The following is a 23,255-nucleotide window of genomic DNA, read 5'->3' on the forward strand; positions in this document are numbered from 1 at the left end:
TTATATCACGTGGTACCCCACAGTTCCCTTGCTCAACAAACGCTTCAGAATAATAAAATAAATTACTATTACAATTTTCGGAATGTAGAACTTGTGTTCCTTTATTTGCCACCTTAGCGCCGCGTAGTGGGAATGCGGATAAATAATTGTAGGTGCATTGTTAGCTGTAGAGGCAATGATGATGATGATTATGCATTGTTAGTTGTTGATATTGTTGGCCTAAATATCCATGTATCCTGTGCAGTAAACAGTTGGATTCTGAGACTGACGGGCGTCAAATCCGTGTTGTAGAAGCAATTAATTTAATAATTATTGAGAGGTTACTTCTCTGAACATCATTTTAACTTATCATCAAGTGTTCCAGGCTAGTATATTAAAAATATTTTGAGTTAGGGAATTTGCATCGTCAAAATTATAACTGCACGGCCTAACGTTCTGAAACCACTGTTTATTTAGTGTTAAATGCCTACATTTAAAGGGATTTACTTTTGGTTTTATAAAACCTGTATTAGGACATAAGACAGATAATCCTGAACTCAATTGCGTCCTTTCGTGTTTTGTGAGTGTTGAGTAAAACGTTGACTGCCTTTCATTATTTTCCTTGTCAATACGAATTCTATGAAGCAGGGAAAGACGGGATCTGAAGGTAGGTCATTTAATCTAGACTGGACGAATGAATTTACGAAAGACAAAATATGTGTCTGTACCTAAGGAACAGAACATTCGTCTGCACTTTGAAACGACCCATCCCGATTTACGGATGCTGGATGTCGGTGAAAACAAATTAAAAATTTTCTCGGCGGTGAGTAGAAGGTAGCTGTTTCCTCGGTTGTAGCGTCGTGTAGTCTGGTAGAAGTTCACTAACCCTTCACAGGTCCTTGCTGCCTCCAACATCAGGGTATTGAGCCGAAACGTACTTTCAAGTTGTATAGGTCTCGTCAACGCCTTAGTAGCTTCATAAGTTTATGTTCCGTGGTTCTTGTTGTGATATATTAGTGTTATATTTGCTGTTAATAAAATTATTACTGTATAACTTGAAAACTTCACCAAATATTATTAATCCGATTAGAGAAGGAGTGTCAGATGGGCTGAGCATGTAGCAGGTATGCGGTAAATGAAAAGTATGCAAAACGAAAGCCTGGGAGATCAAAACGTAGAAGCTGGGATTTTTGAATGGATACTAAGGAAGCGTACATGAACCATTAGCCACGATTGGGAACTTGCAATTTTTAATTCCCTGTAGCCTCCGATAACCGTTTACTTCTATAAATTAAATTAAAATATAACGATCGTCCAAGTTCAGCACACTCAGTTTTCTTAAATTTTAAAGTTAGAGTAAATAGCCTTTCGAAACTGAAGGTAGCATCGCTGGCAGCCGTTTGGTTAATTATTGCAGCTGTGAATGTGAAAGAGTCTGGAATTTTCAGAAAGCCCAGTTAAGATTTGGATATACAGTACAGCACTCGGGCATGAAGAGTTATAATTACGCATTTGTAATCGATGACTCTGTAGACGTCCTTGGATTATATTATTTATTTATCCTAATATCTCGGCGAGAATTATTTTTGTCTCCATTAATTTCAATAAACCTATATCAAAGAATTGTAACAACGGTGTTTTCTGATATCCGCTGTTAGTCGAAGAGTCTAAGTTCCAGTTTCTGCTTGTATGCCATAATGAAAAATCTGTATCACTTATAAACAAAAGAGCGCTGTTGAAAAACGGTGTTATTCGGCGTCCCATTTTATCCTTGTCTGGACAACGGGACATCACCCTCAAAAACGGGACAATCCCTCGCGGGACCGTATATCATAGAGTCAAGGAACTGAGCTAATCTCCTTATTGGCTTGTCTTGGCTTCTTAGTCTAGCCTTATTGGCTAAATTAGGCTTGTCTTCTTTCTAACACAGTTTCTATTAATATTAGATTGACTTCTATTTGTTCACGTATTATTTACAATAAAGTAATATTCAATTAACATTTCAAATTTTTTCTGACGTAAATACGTCTGTAAGGAAGGGTCTTTCGGCAAAAAAGTGGAACGAAAAAGTGTAACCTGGTTACCTAGCAAACGTCGTGTTTACTCGGCATTGTTGTTACCTAGGAAACGTTACATTACATTACATTACATTACCTTACCTTACATTACATTACATTTCATTACATTACATTACATTACTTTACATTACATTCAGCTACCACAGACCCATTTTAAGCGTAACTAATTCAAGTTGATTATGCAATGTCTTAATCAAACTTTACTCAATTGTAAAGCATGTATAAAGGAAATATTTAGAATAAAGAAAATATATAAAAATATATAAACTTTCTTACGTCAAATTCTCCGGAACCGTGGTTCCACTGTCAACTTTTTTTTTATTGTTTATGTCGATGACAGGAGGAAGTATACAGAAGTGGCAGTCGTTTACATGATTATGCGGTTCCCGCCACACCATGGGCACAGCGAAGGGCATAGACTGCATTTTTCCTTTTAGCTACTCACGTAGATTTGTAGAACACTTCAGAAAGCAAATATGGAGTGTCCATGCCCTGCCCATGTCACCCTCATTGCAACCAAAATAAAGGTGGTTCGCTTTCTTAACGATGGGGGTCAAGTTTCGTTTTTGTGATTTAAAAGTCACTTCTCCACAGATATAACAAACGTTGTTAGGATTATTGACACATCTACGCGAAATTTTGTATATTTTAGTGTTACAAATTTCTCATTTAAGTACTCACAACGACGTTTTTGCTGTTTACTACATAAGTATTCTAAGACTAAGTGAAACACAAAATCCGCACTCCACAAAACACTTGTTTGCCAAACAGAACTGAACCAATTTATTAATCATCCCTTAGGAATGTTGACTAGACCTGCAGAAGGAAATAAAACCTTCTCCACCCTTTTACAGGTTGTTTCTGAAGTAAGTAGACCATTACAATTCTGAAAATTACGAAAATAGAGCGAAACAGCTTGGTATGAATATCTTCGAAATGCGAACCAATCATGCAAAATGAATATCATTTTCGTGTTTAGCAGCTCAAAATTAGTAAAAATTGGTTAGTTTCGTCTCCGATATATTTTGGCTGTTGAACAGTGTTATCGAGGAAACTTCCTCTTATTATCTTCCTACAAAATTGTGTCCAACATTAGTCTAGCGACGCTACTCCATGCGCCAGTGAAATTATTAGGGATAATAAGTGTGGGTTCCGTCGTAATACGTCTACAACTGATCAAATTTTCTACATTCGCCAGATACTATGGAAATAGTGGGAGTACAATGGGACAGTACATCAGCTACTTATAGCCTTCAAGGAAGCCTATGACTCAGTTATAAGGGAAGCTCTTTACAATATTTTATTGAATTTGATGTACCTAAGAAGGTAGTCAGGCAAATTAAAACTTGTGTAAGTGAAATCATAAGCGAAATCCGTGCAGTTGAACTTTTGTCCGATACATCTCCTACTCGGAATAGCCTGAATCAGGGAGATGCTCTATCGAAGCTGCTTTTAGATTTTGTCTTAGAATGTGCCATCAGAAAAGTCCAGGAACATCTGGCCGGTTTGAAACTGAAAGTGATACATCAGATTCTGGTCTATGCTGATGATATTAATCTGTTGGGCGATGATATAGATCAGTGGTTTTTAACCTGGGGTACGCGTATCCCCGGGGGTACGCGAAGACATCTTAGGGGGTACGTGAAATTTAAAATAATATATATTATTTTATGATACACACTGAATAATCAGTAATGTAATTTATTTAATTTATTTTAAATGTAGATTATATACTATATATAACTTGAATTATACATCAACAACTTTTGGGGTAAACAGTTGAAAGGAAATTATATCTGGGGGTACGCGAACAAAAAAAAGGATGAATACCACTAATATAGATAATATGAAAACGAATAAGGAAACGCCCTTAGGGGCTAGCAGGGATATTGGTCTAGAATAAATGCAAAAAAGACAAAGTACATGATCATATCTCGGCATAAGAATTAAGGACAGAACCAGAATACAAGCATAACTAAGGAATCGTTGGAAGATGTGACACTAACAAGTCAATGACATTCGTGACAAAATCAAGAGCAGATTAAATCCAGTGAATATTTGTTGTTATTCAGTCCAAACCCTTTGTCCTCCCGTCTCATATCTAAACAAGACTAAAGATTAAAATGAACCAAAACGTAATTTAAGCAGGTGTGCTGCATGGGTACGAAACTCGGTCTCTCGCTTTGAACTGAGGAACAGAGATTGAGGTTCTTTGAGAACAGAGTGTAGAGGAAGATATCTGGACCTAAAAGGGAGGAAGACGTATCACGGAGAAAGTTGCATAGTGATGAGCTGCAGGGCCTGTACTCCTCACCTGCCTAATATTGTTAGGGTGAGTAAAATGAAGGATGATGAGGTAGGCGGGACATGCAGCACGCATAGCGGGGGAAGGGAGACAGGAATCGATGGAGCGAACTGGATGCAGCTGGCTCAGGATAGATTACGGTGGCGGGAATTTTAAACACGGTAATTTGTTTTCAGTTAACAGCACTGCTACAATGATTGTACCTGATTCCAAAATGCCAGCAGCAAAAGTGACACTTTTCCCAGCAGAATTTGTGCAGTTGGGCTGGAGACAAACCCATTACGTAGGAGCAGGAATGGTTAATTTTGGAAACACTTGTTACATCAATTCATCACTGCAGGTATATTTGAAATTGTTCTGCATGTTTCATTGCTGTGTATTTTAATTTAAAATAATTAAAATCATGTCTTTAGGCTTATACACAAATTAGTAGAAAAAGTTAAGTTGAATAATCTCTAGGAATTTAGTCAAAATGGTTTGTAAATCCAGTGAGCACTACAAAGATAATATATGGACTGAAATGAAACTGTTGGAGAATATACTGTGTTTGAAAATGTTTATACTCAGCTTCTACAAGATGATGAAAAATAAGAACAAAGTTTGTATACATTGGGTTTTTGCAGATCACTGTGGATTTGATCTGACTTAAATACTTTATTTAAAAAGAAAAACACTGAAATTCAATGACTGTAGTCACAACTTTTTAAGAAACCCAAGGCGTAGTTAACATCATACTGATGTATTACGAACAAACAATTACATGATTAAAACTTGCTATTTTGTATACTTATAGCTCTACATTATTCAGTGTGATAATGTTTAAAAACTTAAATGCAAAAATAAAATTCTGTTTTAAAACGACATTTAAGAAATTGTTTACTTTTTATTTTGTAGCACATAATGCATGCTGTTAATGCTGTTAACATAGAATGTTTCGCCATGTGCAGCGTGCAGTTAATAAGTTTTGTATGGAACTCTTATTTAGGCTGTACCCTGCTGTTTAAGCTCTTCAATCAATAGGTTAAGTAAATTGGCCTGAAGTTTAAGCGATAAAGATCTTAATTAATACATGAAATATTTATCTGGTTTAGGAAAGACATGTATGTCTTACAGTAATTACTGAAATATCTGCGGGACAGGTGTCACAAGTGCAGATAACTCTTAAATTAAACAAAATCGTACAATTATCTTCCTTTTTAACAGCTATTTATAATTATTCCTGATTTCAGATTACAACATTTAAATTATAAAAAATGTACAACTGCCACGCATGTAGTAAACAAACTCAAGTGCTTTATGATTACTGGAATATTCGTTGTCTTTTATAGGTTCAACTTCTCGGGAAGGAAGATTGCGAAGCATGTGACAATTTCAGAACGACTGGATATTACAAGGTTGCTTTGTCCTTCTTCAGCTCAACGTAGATCAGAACCACTTATATACAGTCTAGTTTCTATGGTTACACACATTGGTTCATCAGTCGAATCTGGACACTATACTGCAGTGGCAGGAATGTGTGCCGGTCATTACTTTGAGTTTGATGACAAGTTAGTGTATCACATGTCAGTGTCAGAAGTTTTAGAAACTAATGCATACATTCTGCTCTATGAGTGTGAACCTTGTGAGGAACCTGAAGTTTCATTAGCAGCACAGCAGCGTGAAGAATGTATCACAGCCACCAGAAGCATTAAACACAATAGTAGAAAATGTTTCGGCAATGCTGATGCTTTACCCGTGCCACCAGGTAAAGATAGGTATGTACTTCGCTTTGTGTGATTTTTTTATTGTTGATATTGTAAACTATTAGTTGAGTTGAAGTTTATGATTTATTGTAATGAAATGAAAGAGGTTTATCAATTTTTATATGGCTGTAGGACTCTTTTCTTATTACAGGTATGTTTTTAAATTGCCATTTAACTTCTATTGACCATGTGTCACAGTAGGACACTTCTGAACTAAAGTTGATGTCTGGCAAGCATCTTCATAGAACAGGGATTTTTTTAGACCCCCTTTTTTTTGGTAAATCTTTTTCAATTGTAGCATGTATTAAAAAATATCTTGTAAAATAATGTTAAAATACGTTTTCTTATGTCATACATTCACAACCAACTTTTGGAACTAGAGCCAATTCATTTGCATGTATTGCTCTAGATTTCCAGCTTCTGCCATTCGTATTTACTAATATACCCATTGCTTTTGAGGGAGGGGGGGGAGGTAGGACCTTGTTCTCAGTGAAAACATCTTTGAATCAATCTCCAAACCATTCCGATACTTTCATAGTTGGCTGCCACTTTGCAAAACAGTCCCCATATCCCCTCTTTCTTCTTTCTTTCTCTCCATAATAGCAGAACTACGCACATCTCAGTCATACAAGATTGATTTCACTCCCTTATTTATCAAGCATACTTGAATGCTCTCTTCTGTCAGAACATGAGCATGGTGTCTGTTTTCTCTAACCTTATCCTGTTTCATGAGGACTGTCATGGTGTGGTGACATGGGACATTTTTAGCATGGTTGAAACTAATAAATGTTAGTCTCATTTCATATTATACTTAAAACAAATGGACTCCCTTCCTTTGAAGAATGATTTAGTATGAGACAGGATTATCTGAAACGTACGAGGCTCGTCCACAAAGTAAGTTTCCCTGGGGCCGTTAACAGAAACAAAACACAATTTCATGGAAATATTTATTGAAACAGATACAGCAAGTGTCCAGCTATTTTTCAACATATTCGCCACCGGAATTGAGAAATTTGTCATACCGTGGGACCAACTTTTGAATACCTGTGTCGTAGAAGTCTGCCGCCTGGGATTGGAACCACTGTGTGACAACCATCTCCGCCTCTCTGTCATTCTCAAAACGCTGACGCTGACCGGACAGGAATTTCTTGAGGTGTAGGAAAAGATGGAAATCACTGGGAGCGAGGTCCGGGCTGTAGGGTGAATGGTTAAACACCTCCCAGGTGAACTCCTGCAGGAGACTTGCTGTCCGTCGAGCCGTGTGCGGCCTAGCGTTATCACTGACCGCACTTCACAGTCGGCGGGAGCAGGAATAAGAACCTCCATCTTCAACAGCTGCAACGATGCTACTGTGAGAACGCGGGAAGTGCCGTTAGTGCATGTGCCATGCTACGTCATTGCTCTATCACGTACGCACAGTCGCTTCGCGCAATATAAGGTTTGCTAGCTGTGGGACGAGTGGGAAACTTACTTTGTGGACGCGCCTCGTAATTACATATTTAATGAAGTTTGTAGGAGCTGAAATTATATTTGTGTGTTTAACGTAACATTTACATTCTGAAGGTATTTTTCATGGGCAGATGCCCTCCAAAAATTATCAGTCCATAATGCTCAAGTTTTCTGAGAATTAACGGGCATTAAAGTACTGCTGAATAAACACCGCAGTTGTACAGTGGTTTTACCACTGAGTAGCACTGAATTTTGCTGCCTAGTTCTCATGATTTATGCCTTTCTTAATTTGAGTGTCCATAATGTTAGAAGAAGTTCCATTAACACATCAATCTGTGTTATTGTGTATATTTGATTTTATATTGCCAGTAACATATATTACAATATTATTGTGTAGATGGACTGTCAACATAACAACATTACAGTATATTTTCATATATTTTTATAGTTATTATTGTCCCACTATGTGCCATGTAAGCGCTTGGGGGGAGAGGCGGTATGGGTCCTGCCCATTATTGACCTTGGCATTAGATGTCGGTGAGAGGTCAGCATCATCTTTCAGCTAAATGTGACCATTTTGAAAACTATTGTATTTGATGCGCTTCTGAACTCATACCTGTAAATATATCCAGAATTTTTATTTTTATTTCATAGACTCAGAATGTTTTTGCAGGTACCCTGATGTGTTTGGTATACACCAGCTGGCTGTGTCACCTGAACTACCAGAGAAGGGAGAAGTATATTACCCACCACCTAAGCCTTTTCCTCAACAATGTGAACCAAGTGCGTCTCCTGCAGTGAGCTTAGTAGCAAGTCTTGTGCCACACTGCGAGTCAGGTGAACATGAGATAAATTCAGGTGACTCAGAGGCAGCACCACTTTGCTCTTTGGGTATGCCTAGTTTTGACCATTCATTCTTACTTGACAGACCTGTGCTTATCTGTAACAAGGCTCCAGTAAATAATAATTTGAGAGAGGACTTCAAGTACAGTGCAGGTATTACAAACAGTGGAAAAATGACACCATCATTGACAGCTGTTAATAATAAAAATCCTGCAGCCAACAACATGAATTCGCAAGCTGACGACATTTCTAATCTAAACAGTATTGACATTGTGTCACATGATAATGCAAGAATTGACAAAGATGGCAACAATTCTGTGTTACTTGGTAAGAGAATTCCTGAGAATGTGCATAGTGAAAATTGCTCCAAAAATATGGAGTCTCGGGGTGCTAATAGTGGCCTATTGGAGTACACGGGAAATAACATCAGCTGCAGTTCAACAGTAAACCAGCACATGAATTTATCTCTTCCTACACACTGTGAAGAATCCAGTACATATTGGCTCTTAACAGATTTCTTACTCCTGAATTCATCTGTAGCTAGTGAGAATAGTAGTGGCAGTGACAGTGTAGCCAATTCAATGACAGTAGAAAAAGACAAGTGTTATTATGCTTTAGTAAAGTCTGACAAACTAGTTCCTCTTCAGTCATCTTGCTCAAACAGTGATATGTACACAAGTGTTAATGAGGAAAAGCTGCTAGCAGGTGAACAGGATGTTAATATAAATACACTCTACAAATCTTACATGAACAATATGGTGCCAAAATCTACAAGTGAGCAGCATATTTTTATTAGGGATGCAGCTACAATAAATTATGAAATATTTAGTGTTCCTGGCAAGTACCTTAATGAAGAAACCGAATGTGAGATGATTTCACCTCAGACTAAGAGAATGAAGATAGACAGAGATTCCAGTATTGAAGAGGGAACTTTATACCGTTACAAGAACAGACAAGACAAGACACTAAGAGAAGAAGGATCTGTACCAGCTTATGGCTAACTCAGCTACTGTATTTAATGTAACATATTTTTCTTGCTCAGTTTGAACCATGTCCATAATACTTAATCTGAACCGGTGACAAATAGATACAATTTATGTTAATACTGACACAGAGATTGATGTATGGATCATATTAATCTAGCTCAGAATTTGTAGTGTTTTTGGAATTCCTTATCACTAATATTAAACCTTTGTGGCTACAATTTTTAATTACGTGAATAAAGGACAAAAAGTATCCGACTATATTTTTTTCCGCGGTAAGTAATGGCGAAAGGGTGGGGAAACTGAGCGTAGTGGTAGAAGGGACTTTCATGCGAGATCTCTTGCTTCCTCGCAGCACCACTGGATGCGTCTGTGTGTGCCAGATAGCGAAGTGGTGTAACACGTGTACGTCGCATTCTCGTTTCGCTTAAGATGATGGAACGCTTGGAGCATCGATAATGTATCAAGTTTTGTCAGAAACTTGGGGATACCCAAGTCGAAACAAACCGCAGAATTCAGCAGGCTTTCGGCGATGATACAATGGGGTTCACTCAAATTAAAGAGTGGTTCAACCGCTTTAAAGATGGCCGCATGTTGGTGGACTAGCGTTCCGAGAAACCGTTAATGAGCCGAAATGCTGATGTCATTGACAAAGTGCGGACATTGGTCATGGAGGGTTAAAACACTTGAATGAGACACTAAACTAACCACCCCGAAGGGGGGGTTGGTCAAGTGTTTTAACCCCCATTCGGGGGGTAGTTTAGTTTCTTACTCAAGGGTTAAAACACTTGAATGAGACACTAAACTAACCCACCCGAAGGGGGAGAGTAGTTTAATGTCTTACTCAAGTTTTTAAAACGCAACTAACCCACGAAGAGGGATTGGTTGCGATTTAAACATTTGACCAACCCCCCCGAAGGAGGGGTTTGATTAAGTTACTATAACTTTTTACTATAAAAATTTGTGATTCCTCGTTGTCTTCAACCAATTTGTCGTGGAACACAACAATGCCGTGTAAACAAATATCTGTTTGCATTGTTGAAAGCGAGGGAATGCCAGGGAAACCCAGACAAGGCCACGTGAGGCCAAGCATGACTGGCAGTCGAGTCCACGCGAGGCCAGGCAAGTCCAGGCATAGCTGGCAAGACTAGGAAAGGCCAGACCCTCGTTTACTAACGAGCTTGCCGACTGATGGGTCTGTAGGAAGAAGGTAGCGTGGGTCCTTCCCCGATTTCGGTATGGACACCACGCGAGCGTGTTTCCATGCCGAGGGGGAGTACTGCCTGCGGAGGACCGCATTGAACACTTTCGTGAGAAAGGTTATCGCGCGTCGTGGGAGATGTCTCAGATGTTGGCAAGGCTCCGGGCCCCTACGGTATACTGAACAGGTCAGTATACCGTTGGGACCCGGAGCCTTGCCAACCTTGAGTTCCTTGATGGCCTGGGAGACATCCGAGGGACTGGTTAATTTCGGTTCGCTTGCCGGGGCATAAGCGTATGCTCGCATCGCCTCGTTAACCAAGTCAATTGCAGCCGGGTCCGACGGGTTGTCTACCGGGATAGCCAGTCCTCCCGGCACTATCAAGGGGACTCGCATCACCCGCTTGGTCATATTCCAAAGCGACTGGTCCTCGCAGTCCAAGGATTCGAGCGTGTCGTTCCACTGTTCGTTCCGCCACTCGTTGAGACGATAGGTCACCGACCTCTGGAGTCGATTGACCTGGGTCGTAAGAGCGGGGTCCCTCGTAACCTGCCACCGCCTCCTCAGCCGGTTCTTAAGGCGTATTTCATCCCGAATACTAGCGAGCAGAAGCGGTCGCCTGTCAACGCGGGGTCGAAGCTTGAGAGCGGACGCTGCTGTGGCTTCCAGGATAGCACTGGTCAGCTCCTCGACGCACTTGTCGATTGCCTCCTCGTCGTTTACCACGGGATTCCCCGGGAGTCTGCTTTCAAGGCAAGCCTGGAATGCAGCCCAGTTCATTCTCGCGAAGTCCGGGCGATCAGGCGGGTTTTGAAAGGACGATCGGCACGTGGTGTCGATGAGGACGGGCAGGTAATCTGAGCCGAGTGCGGGACAAAGAGTCAGGTGCACCGGTAGGACGAAGTCCTTGATGAGGACAATATCAAGGACGTCGGGGGTTGCGTTGTGTGTGTAGGGAGACGTGGTTAGGGTATCCGGCCTTAGATAAAGCAGGAATTTCTATTGGCGTGGTCTAGCGGTTAGAACGCTGGCCTTGTAATCTTGAGGTCTCGGGTTCGATTCCCGGCGGTGACCGAATTTATAACTTGTGTTGGGCAAGGCCGTGGTCTAGGCAACACGGAGTTTTCCTCCCGGGGCTTCCCAATTTCTCCGTGACATCCCATCAATTACTCCATTCATACACAGAAGAAGGCAATGGCAAACCACTTCTGGATCATCTGCCAAGAACGTATATGAACAGGTCCCAGTCCGAGAAAAGGATGGAAGGATCCTGTTCATATGGACCTGTCGCCAGACAGAACACTACAAAAAAATATATCACGCAGGACCGAGCCCCTAGCAGAGATCAGCCTAGAATCCCAGTCCGTGTGCTTCGCGTTGAGGTCACCAGCCATTAGGATTGGGAAACACCCGCTCCAGCGCTCGGTCAGGTTCGACTCAATTCAGGGCCGGGTGGGTACGAGGTATGCCGCCACGAGCCGGACTTTCCTGGTTGCTAGCACCAGGTGAATGGCGGTTCCTTCCTGTTGCTGCAGACCCGAGACCGGCACAGGGTAATGATCAATGCCCCTGCGGACAAGGATCGCTGTGTTGCCCTCCTGCGTCGGGCGGTCCGTACGGAGGCAAACGTAGTTCGTGAACCTCAAGGCCCGACCCGACGTGAGGTGCGTCTCGTTCAGGAGGCAAACATCGATTCCTTAGTCACCGAGGAACTGCTCCAGCTCCAGCTTCCTGCCGCGAACACCGTCGCGTTCCAATAAGCCAGCCGCAAGTCCTTACCACCGTGTCCTCTAGGCCGTTCAACCATACTCGGTGATGAAGAGGAGAACGGTTTTGAGGATGGCTCGCGAACGAGCGTCCCCGGATTTGTGGGAAGAGATCGCGGCGAGGAAAGGGCGTGTGACACACCGTTTCCTCGCCGCGATCCCTTCCCTCCGACGCAGACCCGTGGCGAGAGGGTCTCCAGGATATCTGAGATGTCCTGGAGTGGTGATTTACCCTTTGCTGGGGAGGGATCAGTCTTCGTGGGAGCAGGTGCAGTGGGATTTGCCACCGTTACCACAGGACGAGCAGGCTTGGCACGGCCATCCTTAGGGACTGCCTGCCGTCCAGTCTGTGCAATGGAGCCTGATTGCATTGGGGCGGGGTTCTTCATAGCCTGAGCCTTGACGACGCGGCCACCACGGACCACGTGATTCCACCCAGGGCCCAAGTTCTCCTGTTCCAGAGAAGACTTAGCTGGCGCCGACGTGGGCGCGTGGATACGCCGTCCTTTCGGCCGCGATCCCCTTTCGCACGCTGTGATCCCCAAAAGATGGCCAAGTCTGCACAAAGAGTGGTTAGACTACTCGGCTACCCTGATTGAGGTTGCGTGGTTTTCCTCAGGGGCACGGCCCGCCACCCCCCGATCATGGAGGCAATCAGCTGAAGTGATCTTTCCCCCATGCCGCGGAGGCCATCAGCCGAAACGGCCCCTCCCTCTCTGGGTTCAAATCCCAGAGATCCAACCAAGCAAATTCTTTTGGACAACTTGCCTGACGGGAAAACCTCCCATCAGCAGCAACAGATCCCAGTTTGAATGGTCGAGGCGTCAGCAAAATTTCCGTTTTTTATATTTAGACCGTTTACCATTTCCAGCAATGCGCCTTGTGCACAGGAATGGTTTCACCTTGGAAGAAACGATGCTTGCGCTAGCGCAGGCCTCCGCCCTCAGTTAGCTTTTTTGTTGGTTGGTTGGTTGGTTGCTCTTGGCATATTCATCGCCCTGATGACGGAGGCAATGTGACCTCTGAAACGTTGGTTAACATCGATCAGACTACACAGCACAACAACACAGAAGACGGAAATCTTCAAGCTCACCGCTGTGAGAACCTCAAGACTTACATATGAAGATTAACTTGGTGAAAAGATCTCTGCTGTCCCATCTCTGCTTCATAAAAATTACTGTGGAACCTTATAAGGTGCGCACGGTGCCTACAGTTTTATCACGTGGCGGCAAACTGTCAGGCCCTTCCGGCCTGTACCCACTGCGTGGATGAACATTGTTCGTGACAATGTGTAAAAAGATTTCTCCCATATTTTGTTCCGACCTGCGCGCTGTGCAAGATCTGGGAGCACGGCTCAAAGTACAGAGGGTTTCCCTTCTTCTGTGACCTTATGGAGAGGGAGACGAAGAACAGACCTGCTGGATCGGGGGTCACAGCGCAATCATAGCGACCGCCCCCTAAAATATTCCGTGACTTCCCCCCATGGTTGCGGGAAATGCCTGGACTTGGCCACTGAACCTTGTCAGCTCGGAAGTAATACAACCTCCCTCACCACACCCGAACAGCTTCAATCAACTACGTGACCTTTATTCTAACAATAATTTCATAAAGCTGCACATCATACAGCAACACACCAGGCCAGACCGCCGGCTTGCACAAGGTGCTCCCTGTCCCTGCTGCGTAAGGTCCAACACGTCAACACAGGCTACAGCGAGCAAAGCCTCCGAATTCTGTAACCGGTATCTCTTTGCCTGTTTCGGACAGACCAGTCTCTCCCGCTCTCTCTATAGTAGCGGAGGACGTTACAAATGCCGAATCTTCTTTCGGCCCAAAATCTTGGCCCTTTGGCCCCAAGACCAACGCAACCATGGGGATTAACACCACCCTTAAAGCGCATAACACAGAACACCTCATGGAGGGAGAAGAAGAATACACGTCTCAGAGAGACAAACACACATTGTACGTACGCACACATCAATACCCACTTCCTTCTCCGCGGTCTGAGACCCGGCAACCCTCGGACACAGCAGCAGACTAGAGAATTTGTTGAAATTGTTCGGAATTTCGATCCGAATTTCTCATTCCAGTATCTTCTGAATTCCATCTCAGGAATGCTCCTGCACTTCATGCAGTACCCATATGAGAGCGCCCTCCCAATAATATTCAACAACCTCCTTGCCACCCTCCTCGCTCACCCAATTCATGGTTAGGTTCTTTAGACACACGGACATCTTGTTCTGGAATGCCAGAGGCGTCAAGTCGAAAAAGTGAGAATTATTAAATTACTTTGAAACAAATAACATACCCATAGTACTCATTAATGAAACTCATTTGGAATCTGCCACAAAATTTAAGTGTCCAAACTACACAACTTTCCGGTGTGACAGGCTAAATCAGAGAGGTGGCGGAGCGGCCATTCTAATCCGTCAAGGTTTCAAGCATTCGGAAATCCCCCTTCCTCCACTCCAACATATGGAAGCTATCCAAGTGAACATCAACAAGGAAGCAATAATACTAATCTCTATCTACAACCCCCCGGGCATAATTACAGAGAGTGACGTGGACCATCTTTTGGCAACCGGAAACAAAGTAATTCTAGCAGGAGACTTCAACGCCAAGCATGTAACTTGGGACGCTCGGCAGAACAATGTAGCTGGGCAGATACTTCTGATGGCCTTGGTGCTCGTGAGTAAGGCAGCGTTTAAGGGTGAAAGCCCAAGAATAATCTTCAATCGGCTATATAGATTTCCTTTATTAAGTAATAGTAATAATGAAGAAGGTGCTACGGCCGTGGTTGCTGTGCCGAGACGCTGAATCCTTGATTGCCACAACCAAATCGTGTAGACCGGTGATAGCGTGACTGCCTTCGGTGATGTGTGAAAGCGTTTTTCCCCTTGATACTAGTTTTGAAGGTGAATGTAAAGGCCTCGGAAAATGGACCTGACATGAGTTAATTACTAAGGAATTCCCGGTTTTCGTCTTTTGGCACTTAACGGATCTACTGCCTCCACACTTACAAATTCCATTAGGTCAAACATGAACAGACATACACCAAGAGGAGTCATGCGTTTAGGGATGGTATGGCTGCTGCAGCAGTCACCGAAATACCAACCATAAGGTTCCCACAGTGGAGGGTAGATGTTAACATACATTCTCCAAGGGAGACCCTCAATATGTGGTCCGCAGTTCGGATGCGACACATGTTAGAAACAGGTAATATAACAAACGTTTTCGGAATGTTTTACTGTAGGCATAAGGTATATCGCAGGTAGTTTTGGTAAAGCTCTAAATTTATATTAGGAGGATCTGTTTTAAATCCTCGATGTGATACTTTGTATCATATCGGAGGTATTCGAAATCTACACTGTCCACAACCATTTCATTTTACATGCTTACCAATTCATGTTCCCCAATTAATCTTGCGTTATTTTGTTTGAATCTCGATGTGTTATCAGATAGGCCTCATCTGACTGAAGTTTCTAGTAGTTCTGCTGAGTCTGTGTGATGAATGATCAGGTGGTTTCCCAAATAGGCTACGACATAGAATCAACCGGAATCATTATGATCTTATTACAGTATACCTTAGACAAAATATATGCTGGCCTAAATCCTTGGTCGGAAGCGCTATTCTGAAGATCCTACTTTTGAACAGTAAAGTTATCCTTATAAGTACTATGATGTTAACATAGTAATTCTGATTATTATAAACAAGGAGTAAGGGACACAGAAATAGTCAGTAATACGAAATAGGTTTCAAATATATTTTAACATGTGCCTAGAATAAATTCTTTAGTATACAAACTAGTATATGCATTTATGGAGTTTAAATTATATATTTTCACGTTTATTTTTAAAATTAGAATTAAGATTGTGTGAAATCGCATTCGGTTATTACAATAACGTGATATGATGCATCCGACCTTTTAGTGTAAGTTAAATATCTATTTGAAATCTTCTGCGTTAGAAAAGACAATAATTAATTATTAATAAACTTGAAGACATATTCAACCAATCAGGTAATTTCCTGCTCTTACAGAACCCAGAAGCTATCAATACGTCGATCCAGTTGACATAGGCATATTCACACCATAGTAAGACACAAGTTGTTAATAATAACCTGTAGTGTGTGGGTTTATCCTCGTAAGATATCTAATCAACATTTTCATATGAACTAAATGTTTTTAGATAGCTGTAAAAACAGTATGAGATATTTAAAATTGTTGGATCAGAGAGAATATATTTATCTTCTATTATAAATATTTGTGATTCCTCGATGTCGTCATATACAATGTCAACCTATGTTTGTTTATATTAAGAATTGTTGTGGAACACAACAATGCCGAGTACAACACAACAATGCCGAGAAAACAAATAATGATTCACAACAAAAACTATCAAGCCAGTCGCATGATCTCTGCTCCAGAAGCAGCACATCGCATTCTTGAATATTGACTGACAGGTGGCCTAAGACATCAGAAAAGTGAAAGAAGACGTTATCAACTATTTGAAGTATCAACTCTAACAACTCCAACAAGGTAAACTGATAATCACATTATGAAAACTGACTTTATGATTATGAAAGTATTATGAAAACTGACTTTTGATCGATATTAAGATGAAGATTTGCTAGGGTGGGGCTGGACGTAAAAAGTTGACTGAACAAGAACAGTTGGCCTCTGATCAGCGACGTAAAGAACTAAAACATCAGACATATTTCAGAAATAAAGAAAAGCGAAAGGAGACTGAAATTGATAAACGCAGAAGAACTTATTCAACAAGAACAGAAGAGCAAAAAACAAACAAACGAAGATTTGCAAGGTAGGGTTTGACGTAGAAAGTTGAATGATCAAGAACAGTTGGCCTCTGATTAGCGACGTAAAGAACTAAAACATCAGACCTATTTAACAAATAAAGAAAAGCGAAGGGAGACTTACATTGATAAACGCAGATAATCTTATTCAACAAGAGCAGAAGAGCAAAAAACAAACAAACGAAGATTTGCAAGGTAGGGTTGGACGTAGAAAGTTGAATGATCAAGAACAGTTGGGCTCTGATTAGCGACGTAAAGAACTAAAACATCAGACCTATTTAACAAATAAAGAAAAGCGAAGGGGGAATTACTTGCAAGGTTTGGGGTTGGACGTACATAGTTGACTAACCAAGAACTGTTGGCCTCTGATCAGCGACGTAAAGAAGTAAAATATCAGATTACAAGAAGCGCTCCGAAAGGAATAGTCGTCGTTTTCGTCAAAAAATGACGTCATCAACAATATCACCTTATATTTGTTTATACACGGAATTGTTGTGGAACAACAATGCCGTGTACACAACAATGCAGAGTAAAGAAATAACGCTTAGTACCAAGCCAGTCTCATTATCACTGCTCTATATCGTCTCTGAACAGCGACATTAGACTATCTAAGAAATGAAGAAAAGTGAAAGAAGACATTACCAACACCAAAAAGGTAATCTGATAATAATAATAATAATATTCATCCAAGTCATACTGTTCTTCAAGGGTTAAAACACTTGAATAAGACACTAAATTAACACCCCGAAGGGGGTTAGTTTAGTGTCTTACTCAAAATTTTAAAACGCAACCAACCCCCCCCGGAGGGAGGTTCGTCAAGTATTTTAACCACAATTCGGGGGGGGGGGGTTAGTTTAGTTTCTTACTCAACACTTGAATGAGACACTTAACTAACCCCCCGAAGGGCAGTTAGTTTAGCATGTTACTTAAGATTTCAAAACGCAACCAACCCTCAATTAGGGGCGGTTAATTTAGTTTCTTACACAAGGTTGGTTGCGTTTTACAAACTTGACCCCGTAGGAGCTCCGAAAGGAGCGCCCTGCTCTAGTTTTAAAAATTTCTTGAATATTGCAAATAGTATTCAATTTTTGTTCATATTTATTAATTTTCTCTGTTTGTGTTTCTGTCAGCACGACGTCTCTCGTGTCACATACAAGAAATTTTCCTTTTCTGTGGTTTAAGCGAGTCACATCCAACAATGTAGGCTTCATGCCGTAAGGAATATCTTGTTAGAATAGTTCCACGTAAAGTATAATTTATTTTATTAAAAACGACAACATGAAAATTATTAAACACCAAATAAATAATATATTTATAGGTCTATGTTTAAAACGACACATCTCTTACGTAACAGAGAAATTGTTAATCAATTATATTTTCATAATCTTAAAATACAGTTTTACTGAAGCTTTCTACACTAAGATCAATAAATATTAATATCCAAAATCTGCTAATGCTTTCTGCGTTCATGCACCAGGCATTGAATTATTCAATAATTATGAAGTTAAAATACATAAATTAATTTTGTTTATGCAAAACTACTACTAACAGTCAAAAATTGGCAATTGGTGTATTTACCATGCATGAAACAATCCACACAAAATTAATACGTGATATTGGCGCACGCACACGATAACACTGCTGCTCTCTTGAGGCGCACCGCTCCGTCCCAAGTCCAGCGGTAGACTGACTGTAAACAGCCGAACATCGCGCCCGCATATCTCCATCCAGACGCAGCGCTACTCCGCTGTTATTATTAAACGCGAAAATCAAAAGTGTCTTATCTCGCACGACAGATGGATTTTTGATTTGTAATGACTTAACTGCAGGAACCTTTGTTCCCGAAACTGTCACGTTTATCCTCGGAACAATAATTCCAAACTTTTGGGAAATCCTATTACGGTTCTGTTCTACCATCCTAACTACTAACCTAATTCCCTTATGTACAAAAAATTGTCCGTACCCAAGTAATCAGTAACACTTCCTTTTCAGTGTATACAAATGTGTATACGTAATCATCTACTGCAAAAGTTATAAACCGGCGGCCCGCCGATATGTTTTGACAGGCTCGCGTGATTTATTGATATTTTTGTGTAATTCTGTTACACGAAAAATAGCTACCTGTTATGAGAAAGCATATCTTCCTATTATCGTCCGTATTTGTCAGTAACTATCGCTGTGAGTGACTGCTCAGCTTAATGAGCGTCAAGAACTAAGACGCGTCTGACTGTTGAATACTTGGGAAGAGCCCCGGTGGGGTATGCAGATTGCTACAACAGATCTTTAAACTTGATACTGAAAGATCACTGAAGCAAAATTGTTGTCAGATATCTTACTAATTAATAATTTCTATAGAAAATGATATTGTGTACCTACTTATAATAGAAAGTTCGTAGCATTTTTAATAAACTGCCATAAAGTTTAATTTATTTTTATGATTTATAAACTAGCTTCGACTTTCAATTTAAAGAATAGGTTTTATTACATGAAGGTGGGGCAGAACCAGCCCCTAAAACGTCTTGTCTGCGTTTCAATATATTGGGTCGGCGTCTCGGGACGTTCTGGAATTTAAATCCAGGTCTACGGATCGTCGTTCATTGACGTTCGGCTGTAAGCCTAATTTCAAATGCCCATAAGTATGAAAATAATACCGATTGATATATGATGTTTGCATTTGATTTGTCGTGTTGCGATGGACAGAGGGAAAAAAAAATTATCTGAAACGGTCAGGGGCCCCATAATTTATCTATAATATATGTCGTTGTCATGTTTCGGTGTGGCAGAATAACTACATTTTAGCACCCCTATACTTAGAAGTGTATAGAAAGAGTTATGTATGATGCATATATTTGGCCTTCAGTTCGTGTTCAGATGGTGGGGTTAGGCTGCCACATTTCCTCCCGCTTATTCTTGACACAGGCCTCATTGCGTGTTATGTAGGAAACGCCAGAAAAGGATAGAATCTATTTATTTGTGTAGTGTTGTGTTTTGATGACGTTTCAAGAACTACCATACAAAACTCAACTTCTTCCATTGCTCACAGTGTTCATCAAATAAGATATGATTATAAAACCAACTTTGAACTTCTAATCCACCTGCTTCTATTCCTCACACAGAGGATGCTCATCTTATAAGGTAAGATTATAAAATCATCTTTTAAAAGGATTTCAGTGAAATTTTATTATTATGTCTCATATAGTTTAAAAGTTATGATAAAAAAGTATTTTAGAGCAAAATTTAAATGGACACCGAAAAAAACTACCGATGTACGAGCTCGACTGCGGTATTTAAAAACGGTTAGTTACTTAATTTAAATGTGTTTTAGTGCTTATTGATGTTAGTAATTGCCCCTGCCCTAGAAATCCACTAGACATTTAGTGCTAACATTATAAATTTGTGGGTCTTTATTTGTACCAAGATAAAGACACGGTTAATAATGGTTACCATTTGTCAGTCCACTCTTTCCAGATAAAATTCGAGAAAGTAGTCAGCAATATGAAAAAGAATGGTATTGTTGTGTATTCACATAAACGTTTGATATTTCACAAAACGTTGATAAACATCTTTATAAAGGGACAGTCTACAAATACTTGAGACCACTGTTGAGCAGAAAGAAACAAGAATCATAACCGTGTACCGTTACAGGTTTTGGAAAGGTGTACAAGACGAGGAAGAACTGCGGCGTGGATGATATTATATATGCGATGAAAATCATGGACGTCCCCTTGAAGGCGACCGAGACAAATACCAAACAGAGTGCTACGTCCATCAACTCTGCTGCCAATTTCCATTCTTGGTAGCACTCTGTAACACGTTCCGGACAAAGTCCAAGATCTGTATCGCACTTGGTGAGTACATAAAAAACAATTCCTGATTCCAGGATGGTTGAGAAGCAAAGTGAATAATTTAACAACAGACGTGTCAGTGCGTTGTAGTGCCAAGTAATGCAGTCAAATTTACAATGTTGCAGAGGTACTTGCTACCCCCATCACCCTAGTCTTCTTCTTTCTTTACTATAAAAATTTGTGATTCCTCGTTGTCGTCAACCAATTTGTCGTCAAAAAATTACGTCATCAACAATGTCAACATGGAACACAACAATGTCGAGTAAACAAATAACGCTTCACAACAAAGAAATCAAAAGATATCAAGCCAGTCGCATTATCACTGTTCCAGAAGAAGCACTTAGCATTCTTGAATATTGACTGACAGTTGACCTAAAACATCAGAAAAGTGAAAGAAGACGTTATCAAGTATTTGAAGTACCAACTCTAACAACTTAAACAAGATAAACTGATACTCATTCGATATATTACGATTACGAAAACTATTATGAAAACTGACCTTATGATCGATTTTAAGACGAAGATTTGCAGGGGTGGGGCTGGACGTAAAAAATTGACTGAACAAGAACTTTTGACCACTGAACAGCGACGTAAAGAACTACAACATCAGACATTTAAGAAATAAAGAGAATCGAAGGAAGACTTACATTGATAAACGAGACCATATTAACGACACACGTAGAAAAACAGACGAAGATTTGCAAGGGTGGGATTGGACGTAGAAAGTTGTCTGACCAAAAACAGTTGGCCTCTGAACATCGATGTAAAGAACTACAACATCAGACATTTAAGAGATAAAGAGAAGCGAAAGAAGACTTACATTGATAAACGAGACCATATTAACGACACACGTAGAAACACAGACGAAGATTTGCAAGGGCGGGATTGGACGTAGAAAGTTGACTAACCAAGAACAGTTGGCCTCTGAACAGCAATGTAAAAACTTAAACATCAGACCTATTTAACAAATAAACAAAAGCGAAGGGAGACTAACATTAATAAAGGTAGAAAAACTTATTCAACAAGAACAGAAGAGCAGAAGAAAATAAACGAAGACTTGCAAGTGTGGGGTGGACGTAGATAGTTCACTAACCAAGAACAATTGGCCTCTGAATAGGAACGTAAAATCTTAACAATCTGAACTAATAAAAGAAGAAAAGAGAAGGATGTCTTATATTGATAAACGCAGAAAAACCTATTCAACAGAAACAGAAGGGGAAAAAAGAAAAACGAAGATTTGCAAGGGTGGGGTTGGACGTAGAAAGTTGACTGACCAAGAATAATTGGCCTCTGAATAGCGACGTAAATAACTAAAACATCAGAACTATTTAACAAATGAAGCAAAGCGATGTATGACTTACAATGATAGACGAGACCATATTAACGACACACGTAGAAAAACAGACGAAGATTTGTTCACTAACCGAGAACAGTCGGCCTCTGAAAAGCGATGTAAAGAATTAATCCATCAGACCTATTTAACAAATAAAGTAAAACGAAGGGAGAGTTACATTGATAAACGTAGAAAAACGTATTAAACAAGAACGGAAGAGCAAAAATAAACAAATGAAGATTTGCAAGGGTGGGGTTGGACGTAGAAAATTGACTGATCAAGAACAGTTGGCCTCTGATCAGCGACGTAAAAACTAAAACATCAGACCTACTTAACAAGTAAAGAAAGGGGAAGGTATATTTACACGGCTAAACGAAGAAAAACGTATTCAACAAGAACAGAAGAGCAGAAGAATACCAACGAAGACATGCAAGGGTGTGGTTGGAAGTAGATAGTTGACTAACCAAAAACAGTTGGCCTCTGAACAGCGACGTAAAGAACTAAAACATAAGACCTACTTAACAAATAAAAAATGCGAAGGGGGAATTACTTGCAAGGTTGGGGTTGGACGTAGATAGTTGACTAAACAAGAACTGTTGGCCTCTGATCAGCGACGTAAAGAAGTAAAATATTAGATTACAAGAAGCGCTCCGAAAGGATTAGTCGTCGTTTTCTTACACAAGGGTTTAAACACTTGAATGAGACACTTAACTAACTCCCCGAAGGGCAGTTAGTTTAGCATGTTACTTAAGATTTCAAAACGCAACCAAACCCCTATTGTTTAACCCTCAATTCGGGGCGGTTACTTTAGTTTCTTACACAAGCTTGGTTGCGTTTTACAAACTTGACCAACTCCCCCGTAGGAGCTCCGAAAGGAGCGCCCTGCTCTAGTAACACAAAGAATAAGAACTAACTTCAAAC

General features: G+C 40.6%; 1 protein-coding gene across 5 annotated transcripts; it reads left to right on the forward strand.

The window, feature by feature from the left end:
- The first annotated feature begins 216 nt into the window (after positions 1–216).
- On the forward strand, positions 217–9,632 carry LOC110840176 (uncharacterized). 5 transcript variants are annotated; one of them, XM_087340114.1, is made up of 4 exons: positions 217–364; positions 4,539–4,702; positions 5,691–6,116; positions 8,227–9,632. In XM_087340114.1, exons 3-4 carry the CDS (start codon positions 5,818–5,820, stop codon positions 9,395–9,397), a joined length of 1,470 nt encoding a protein of 489 aa, XP_087196240.1. In that variant the 5' UTR covers positions 217–364; positions 4,539–4,702; positions 5,691–5,817; the 3' UTR covers positions 9,398–9,632. The 5 variants fall into 5 exon arrangements, with proteins under 5 accessions (XP_087196240.1, XP_087196278.1, XP_087196346.1 ...); XM_087340152.1 differs by lacking the exon at positions 217–364 and adding an exon at positions 372–646; XM_087340220.1 differs by lacking the exon at positions 217–364 and adding an exon at positions 3,427–3,694.
- The last annotated feature ends 13,623 nt before the right edge of the window (positions 9,633–23,255 follow it).

Source organism: Zootermopsis nevadensis, unplaced genomic scaffold, assembly GCF_977971745.1.
Source record: "Zootermopsis nevadensis isolate Lab colony 2312 unplaced genomic scaffold, Znev_1.0 Znev_ptg000001l, whole genome shotgun sequence".
Taxonomy (NCBI): domain Eukaryota; kingdom Metazoa; phylum Arthropoda; class Insecta; order Blattodea; family Termopsidae; genus Zootermopsis; species Zootermopsis nevadensis.

What these genes read in the sequence shown, in the direction of transcription:
- LOC110840176 (XM_087340114.1), top strand. Translation starts at nt 5,818, where the DNA reads ATGGTTACACACATTGGTTCATCAGTCGAATCTGGACACTATACTGCA. An exon ending in GTGCCACCAGGTAAAGATAG is followed by an intron (nt 6,117 to 8,226) that starts GTATGTACTTCG and finishes ATGTTTTTGCAG; the next exon opens with GTACCCTGATGTGTTTGGTA.